Source organism: Coloeus monedula (genome assembly GCF_965178545.1).
Source record: "Coloeus monedula genome assembly, chromosome: 17".
In the NCBI taxonomy this organism is placed as follows: domain Eukaryota; kingdom Metazoa; phylum Chordata; class Aves; order Passeriformes; family Corvidae; genus Coloeus; species Coloeus monedula.
The window spans coordinates 13684941-13693579 of NC_138797.1; the positions used below are offsets into that span (position 1 = coordinate 13684941).

General features: G+C 41.3%; 1 protein-coding gene across 1 annotated transcript; it reads right to left on the reverse strand.

Moving 5' to 3' along the window:
• Positions 1–857: 857 nt before the first annotated feature.
• RAE1 (ribonucleic acid export 1) lies at positions 858–8426 on the reverse strand. The gene is made up of 12 exons (XM_082292907.1): positions 8359–8426; positions 7778–7874; positions 7532–7636; positions 6860–6952; positions 6365–6451; positions 5848–5934; positions 5553–5624; positions 5001–5108; positions 4579–4685; positions 4409–4484; positions 3683–3877; positions 858–2194 (listed from the first exon to the last, which is right to left on the reverse strand). Exons 2-12 carry the CDS (start codon positions 7865–7867, stop codon positions 2108–2110), a joined length of 1107 nt encoding a protein of 368 aa, XP_082149033.1. The 5' UTR covers positions 7868–7874; positions 8359–8426; the 3' UTR covers positions 858–2107.
• Positions 8427–8639: the final 213 nt, after the last annotated feature.

An 8639-nucleotide genomic window follows, 5' to 3' on the forward strand; every position in this document is an offset into this window, starting at 1 on the left:
TACCTGCTGAACTCACCTATTTTCTCTCATTCACATTGTTAAGCATTTAAACAAAATGAGATTTATTAAAGCAAGAAACAATGACACATTCCATTCCTCCCTGTTTACACCAGTGGGAGTTCTGCACACATCAGTGATCACATATACTTCATCTTGAGCCTGCAGTTGCTTGGTGGCATTCAGTCAACTGGGAAGTCTGGAAAAATGTGCTAACAACCAAAGATTGCTGCATAACAATCACAACCTTAGGGAAAAAAGTCAACAGAAACCAAAGAGATGTTTGAGCAAATGACCAGCTACCAATATAAGAGCTGGGAACTCTTTCTTACCTTAAAGAAAACAAATAGTGCATGAACATGAAAGCTCAAACTATGTAAAACAGAGGTAGCAGGAAAAAAAAAACTATCTTGAGAAATAAAACAGAAAAAGATCATCCCTCAACAAGGAGAGTTGGGTGTATTTCAAGGACTTCCCTCTATACCAACAAGAAATACCCATCCAGCAAAAAACTGATGAACACAGGGAAGAGTCTGGAGTGAAAAGACAGTGGCTGCAGAGAGTTTGAAGAGTCTATGATTCATTAGTACTCACGTTGTCAGGTATTTGGCTGCGGAAATAGCAATGAACTGGATTCAGTCTCACAAAACAAAAGGTTTTTCACACCAGTTCTCCCAATTCTTCGAGGCAAACCCACAGAAATAATTCATAGTGAAACAGCAGTTGGAAAATGCATTGGATTCCCAGCTGAAGCAGCTGGAGGAAAAGGACTTTCATTAAATGTCTCTGAATTACAGTAAAAGGACTTTTAAAAGTGAAGCACATTACCTTGCCCACATTATTATAACAGAACTTTTGAATATAAAAAAGCATTTAGTAAAAACTTTATTTGAAATGTAGCATGAATCCGTAACCATCAGCATTAAACCATAACAGTTTTACAGCAAATTTGTACAATATGACATGTACTTCTACACATGCTCCCCCCATCGCCTTTTTATTCACTCATTATCAAACAAACAATAGTTAGACAGGAATAATAAGCATTCACTTCCAAAAAGAAAACTTTGGCATGTATACAACTGGCTAGTTAAAAGTAAACAGTGGTAGATTCAAGTCAGAAAGAGACCCACTCGTTTTGTTTCACAGCATTTTTGATCGGGATGAAGCTCCCCAGCACTACTTTCTAGTTAATACAAAAATGAGTATTTTTTTCAGTTGTGAGCACCCTGTTACAGGACAAAACCATGTTAAGAGAGATGTAAAAAACTCAACTTTTAAATCTAAAAAGTGTCAGCTTCAAAGCAGTTTAGGTCAAAGGGATTTTGCACACATTGGTTTGGTCATGAATAAAACCTTTAAAGGTTTGCTCATGCTCCTGAACTCTGTGTCACTGAGCTATTTCACCACTTGGCACCATTGCAACTTCTCCTTTGAATTAGAAAAAGCAGTTTGCTCAAAAGTCATGTCCACTGCAGGAGTGTCAGAAAAATCTAAAGTTTGCACTGGGCCCATCTTCTGTCTTGAGTTTCTGTCACTGCTGTTGGCCCCTTACACACCTTCCTAGTCATCTACAAAAGAAGGGAAAAACTCTTTGCAAGGCATTTCTTCCTGGCATACAGCAGACAATGCTTCCATTTCAAAAACCAGAAAGCAGTGAAAGAACCCTGAATTATTAATAATGAAAACAAGCCTCCTTTGAGAAGAATTACTGGTGATTCTCCAAGTACTTACAAAAAATACAGTATTTATACAACTTCTCCAGAACTATTATCATTAACATATTTTAATGTAGTACTAACAAAATAAACCCATAGATACAAATGGTTGCACTTCAAAGCAGGAATATCTACCCCAGTTGTTGCTTTTGCTGCAATTTCATTATTGCTGTGGAACAGAGAGTGGTTAAGTCATGTCAATACGAGCCTCTCTTTCTTATACACATCAGAGTATCTAATTTGGAAAATGTTCTCCAGCAAGTCAGAATACATTTAGTCTAATTTTTACAGTTCCTGCTAAAAGTTTGTGATCCAAACTTGAATAAACCATGGTGCAACAGGGCACAAATGGCAGAAGAGCAGAACAAGCAGAGGAGCTCGAGTCAGACTCACTACTTCTTATTCCTGGGCTTCAGCTCCTCTGCTGCATTTCGCAGAAAAATGTAGTTTTTCTTTTGTGGATTATAGAATTCATGACCCTAAAGAAAAAAATAATCTACATTTAATCTCTTCAAATAAGAAATATCAGCATTACATAAAATGCAAGAATATAAATATTCCATTGGTTTGGTTTATTAAGATTGAAAGCATTTAAGACCAGATATTGGACCACACTAGTGGATTAGAAACAGCTCACTTTAACAAGCAATTACAAGAACTATACACAAAGTAAAATTTAAGACTTTTATCCATTTTTAAAGTACAAAATATTTTTAGGAAAAAAAAATAACCATATATCTCTAGGTTCTACTCTACAGATGCAGCCTAAGGACTCAATATGATTCCTTTTAAATGTCATTTTATGCAGAGAAGAAACTAAACCTTTAATGGCCACCCAGCTTCACTTTATATTTTCTACCTTTTAAATGACGTAAGGTCACATTTTTTCAAAGTGAAGCCCAAGTTCTACAGGCAACTGCAGAGCTTTCTGTTCCCCAACTGCAGATGCAAATGTGCTGTTTTGCATAATCATATAATTTGCATACATATTACCAAATTAATAGCCAAATATCCAAATCAGGGAGAGTAAACACTAATAAAGCTACTGAAGCCCAACATGCAAGTTGGAAATTACCAACGCTATGGACAAGAAATGGTTCTGAGAAGGAACTTACTCAGTACTTACCACCTACTGATTTTACTAGTTAATACTGGTTTACAGATCTGAAAGATACCACTGCCGTCTACCCAAGCATCAGAACTGAAGAATTCATCTGCTCTGGCACCAACAAATATTTTAATGTGGGCAGAGGACTGAATACAATGCAGTGAATTTTGCTCTTTATGACAGGCAGTCGAGTTAATCTATGTGATTTCTGCATTCATTTCACTCAAAACCACAAGGAACATTATCCTCCAAGCACCATGAAAATTAGTTACATTTCAAGCTTGCTGGCCCTCTCTTCTTAAACTATTAGGAAGTATTAATTTTCCACAGATTATGGTTTGCTGTGGATCCGCTGCATCTGTATTGTTAAGTCTGGAAGACAAATACATAATTAAGCACCATCAAAAAGCCTCACTGAGTGGCAGTGAAAATGTAATACAGGGCATTCAAACACTGGGGGTGCTTCTAGTCAGTCACAGCTTTTTTTCCTGCACAGGCAGCAGAGATGTGCATTTCACAAGCTCTGTGGGAAGCTGTTAGGGTGTCACACTGCTCTGTGACACTGCCCATGGCACAACGTGTGTGAGCAACCACAGCAGCCTCTGAATCAGGGAATTTACATTTTGCTCATCCACATTTGCAAACCAGCACTGTTTAGCAATCTTGTCCGGCTGAAGATGAAATACCACAAATTCACAGCTTCAGTGCTAAACTTCATCAGGTGGCCAAAATGGCCATTCTAAATTTTCTTAGGAATCAGAAAGACTCAGCTACTATTTATAAAGAACAGAAAAAGCTCCACAAGAAAAAGTTTTAGTTATTAACTGCAAATATGAACCTGAGTCTAAACCTTTCTTACCTTTGACCAATCATAGCTGGAAGCATAAGCAAATATATTGCCATTGTGGTTGAAACAACAAGCAGATATTGGCTGGTCCAGTTGCTCTGAGGTTTTTAGCTTTGTCCGTGCATCTTTATCCCAAAAGCTGAATCTCCCATCAGACCCTACTGTGGCCAGAGTACCATGGACAGGGTGGAATGCTATCCCATTGACCTGCAGAACCATACAAAACACCACGTAAAAAACCACACACAGCAACAGGTGATAGGAACACTCATAGCAGATGTCCTGAAGCCTGCAAGAGTAAATACACAAAACTTCTACTGGATTAGTAGTACAACTCTTAATTTTTAAAAATATTTTCAGATATATTTTTGGAGAAAAGACCCAAAAAACAACCAAAGAAAAGTCACCAAAGCAACAAGAGAAGCACCATCTTTTTTGCCTAGTACCTAGTAATTCAAAGCATAATGATATTATACAACTATTGTTTCAATATCTGCAAAATTAACAAGTGTCAACTCCACTTGTTGACAAGAAGATTCAATGAAACACTGATCTAGTGCTTGTTTTATGGGAAGTATAAAAATTTGCCTTTCCTCTTATGACTGTGACAGGTCTTCAAACGTGTCTAAGATACCTTTAGGCAAGACAAAAGGTCAAGAAGAACAAACAATTCAGAGCCTACTTTATATCAGGAGTGTACAGTGTATATATGATAGATGGTACATGTTGGAAACTCACAGCATAGATGTCCTGAGGTGCTGATGTGTTTGTTCCATTGGAGCGATGGCATTTAAAAGTGAAATTATCTTTTGCACTGGGAAGGAAATAAAAATTTTTATTAAAAAAGGTTTCTTACGTTCATCACTGTGAACTGAGCAATTAGAGAGGATGTTTTATTAAATACTTACGGATTTGGGGGGTTGATATAATGAATAGCTACTCTCCCTTCAATACTTCCAAGGGCAAATCCAGTTGGTTTGTTCACTTTGTCTTTGAAAATAGCAACACAGCGATGCTGAATTAGAGAAAGACAGAAAGGAATTTTAGAAAGAGACATATTTTCCACAGGGACACAAAACTGGTATCACAGACATCAAAGCAAGGTAAAGCAAAGCCACTAACAAGGTCAACAGATTGGTCAAATCCTGTTGAGAATTTGGGCAACAGTGTTTAAATTTCTAAATCCTTGTGAAGATCAGCAACAGATCAATGGCAAACCAGGTCACTGCCATGCTAAGATAACTTGGGGTTGAAGCACTGCATGTTTTTACAAAAAAATGTCAAGTCCAGAATGTCAACAATCTGTATAAACACAAATATTATTATTTACCTGGTGTTTAAGAGGAGACTCTATTCTTCTAAATTCAGAAGGCTGGTTCTCTAACTGATAAACTATCAAACCCCTTTCTGCAGTGGCCACAGCTGCCATAGGATGAACCTGGGTAAGGTTGTAAAACAGGATGGAAGAGAGGGAGGGAAATAGGAAGCAGATAAAGAACAAAGTTAATTTATTCACTTATCTTCAAACACAAGTCAGTTTTGCCATGCCACTGAGAAATTAAACACACCAAAAATCTTTTAATTATCAGCTGGCTCTTCCAGTGTGAAGTGCAGTGGTGGTTTACAAACATGTCCAGAACTAAGGAAAGGTCAGTCCTCGTGCTGATTTTTGTGATGTTAAAAGGACACTAAGTGTGTTTTGTAGGACGAAAATCCCTATTTTCCAGGGCCTGATCAAGAAGATCAGATTGTGTTCTACTACTACAACCACACAGAGATCAAACACTAACAGTATTCAAGTACTGTCCTAGAGAAACCCCCAAAACTTATTACTGCTCCCAGTTACCCAGCTGGCACCAGTTTACCACATATCCTGACTTACCACATCTGCACAGTAACATCTTTCAGGGAGCTGCAGTGTCATCATAGGTGTTGGTGAACGGGTATCCCAGAACTGATGGGAACAGAGAAATAAACAAACTTACACTCGGAGCTCAGGATACACTTAAAATTGCTACAGGAGAGAGAAGATAACTGGCACCAAGTAGTGCAACTCTCTGAAGTGAGGCTATTCATTAATTATTAAAGCCTAATAAAATAATTTCATTTCACATAAATATTTTTATACTCAGATTACTAGCACACTTTGTGTCCATTTGTTCAGGTAAAAATCATACCTTCAATGTTTTATCCCAGCTTCCTGTCATCACACAGCTGTAATTTGGTGCTTTAATCCAATGGATAGTCTTCACAGGAGCATCATGCTGAAGAAAGAAAGGACAAACACACATGCAAAAAGCAATCGTTAGAGACTAACTCTCTTATTAAATTATAACTGGTAATTAATGCTAGTCACCATAATTACATATTCTACAAACAGACATTAACTTCTAATTTGAGAATGTAAACTGTAATTCCTGTTATTGCTGCAGCAGAAAGCTGGTATTTGTGAACTGAGTGACTTCTTAAAATTTTTTTCCCCTCTAATGCAGCAGGGTGACTTAGTGAGATCACTGCAGCAGTGGAAAGAGCTCCCTTAAGTAAAACAGAGGAAACAGGTGCACAGGGTTTTTAAACTACTTTGATCACCTGTTCAGGTGCACTTCACTATCTCAGAAATATTAAAATTAGAAAGATAGCTTTTAATAAACACAGAAAAAGAAAAAAAAAACCAGTACTTTGGGCTTTACTTACTTGTGCAATCTGAATTGCTTGATTACTGTTGAGATCCCACATTTTGGCAGTTTTATCACAGGAAGCAGTAAATACTTTACTCCCATCCTAAACAACAAAAATAAACCCAAGAGATTAACCAGCTCTACTGGAAAACAGTCAAGCCTCATTCTCTTCTAGTAACAGTGTAACATCAATGTAACCTGTACAGGGATTGCAAGACAAAGAAGAAACAGAAAGTCAAATTTATTTATGACTATATCATAAAAGAACAAACAGTGCTGGCTTTTATCTAGCTTTTAATACACTCCTAACTTTTAAACTCACTTTCAGCCTTCCTACATCCATGCCAGCCCATCCCATTAGGACACACTTAGTACACATTTACAGCAATTTAAGTCTACACAATAACCATGGGCTGCAGCTACATGTGGCACCCGTCTGTCTGCAAACCACACACCAATTTATTCAGACTTTGGGTAAAAAATGTACATTTGTTTTTAAATAAGAACATACATCACTCCAGCAGGCATCTAGTACAGGCCCTGTGTGCATCTGCTGAGCCTTTGGAATTGTCTGTCCGTTATCCTGAACTTCCCAGCAGCGCACCTGTAACAGGAGAAGCAAGTGCAGATTTAACGTATTAACAGAAACTTAAGAAGACTTGTCTTGAAGACCCCGGCCTTACTTTATCCAACAAAAAGTATGGTTAGAAACACCAAAGTTTGGGTTTTTTTCGGAACTAGTGAAACCTTATTTTTTCTGCTTATGTTCCTTTTACCTGTAGAGGCAAAACAACCCTGCAACTTCAATTTCCACCTCAAGAGAACCTTGCAAACCTGTAAGTCCTCACCACACTGTCCTGCAGAACCCTTAACCCTCAGCAGAGCACAACAGTTAGAAAACATGCCCACGTTTGTCTTCCTTCCCTGCCTGAGCCAGCTAGGATGTCATACTTCAAACTAAAAAAACTTATATGATAACTTAATCAAGAACCTAATCTTTTTGGATTAGCGCTGCCAAAGCAGGTGATTTATCAACCATGTCAAACTTAGTGCCTTGGTACCAGACATAAGCTTCGCACTTCTTCAACAAGTTAGGTTTGCAGGTGCCCTGCACAAGCTTTTAGGATCCCATTTTGCAGTTTAGGCACTTCATTCATCTGCATGTCTAACTGAGAGTACTTACATCATTTGCCCATGATCCTGCAATGAGGAAATTACCCGGCAGTGTTGGCGGACTAAATGCTAAACAAGATATGCTGTCATCAGGTGGAGATGTTACTTCAATATCCTATAAAGGACAGAAGACAGAACACAATTTGCCACATTTTAGAACTGTGAACAGAGCTCTTGTTACTTCTACAGAACGAGTCAGTAGGTTTTGCTGTGACACATGAACACACACAGCAGCACAGGGGGCTGACACACGTACTTTCATCGGGTTGTGGTTATCTGCTGTCGTGCTGCCGAACATGCTGGTACCTCCGGTACCAAACCCCGACGTTGATCCGAAAAGACTCATTCTTGCCCTGCGAATGAGTAAAAGGTTGAGCCCTGCAAGGCCCTCAAGCGTGCCCAGGGCCGCAGCCAGCACACCAGCACGCCCCTGGGATATACAAATATACCAAATAAAATAAAATAAAATAAAATAAAATAAAATAAAACAAAATAAAATAAGACACTTCTCGTTGCTGCTGGATCCCCCACACCTCCCGGCTGCCCACCCTGCCGCGGATGCCTCTCGGGCCGCGCCCTGGCAGAGCCAACCCCCCACCAAGCCCCTCACTGGCACCCGAAGACTGCGACACCGAGGCTGCCCCGGGAAGCCCAAACCCGAGCCCGGCCCGGGGTGCTGCCCATCCGGCGCACGCCCCAGCCGGGGCTCCCTCTGCCCACCCCCGAGGCCGCCGCTCCGCGGCGCTCCCTCTCCCCGGCCGACGACACCCGGGGCGGCCCCTCAGGCGCTGCTGCGGGGCCGGCCGGGGGTGCGGGCCGGGGTCCGCCCTCACGCACCGGTGCGGGGCCCGCTCCGGCCCGGAACCAGCGACGCAGCGCAGCGGCGAGCGCGCGACGGACCGCGCCTCCTGCGCACGCGCCGCGAGGCGGGGCCGCGGCTGCGCCCTGGGCGGGCGGGGCGGGCGGGGCGGGGCGGTCAGGGGCGGTCAGGGGCGGTCAGGGCCGGGCGGGGCGGGGCGGGACGGGGCTGGGCGGTCAGGAGCGGGGCGGGGCGGTCAGGGGCGGTCAGGGGCGGTCAGGGCCGGGCGGGGCGGGGCGGTCAGGGGCGGTGAGGGGCA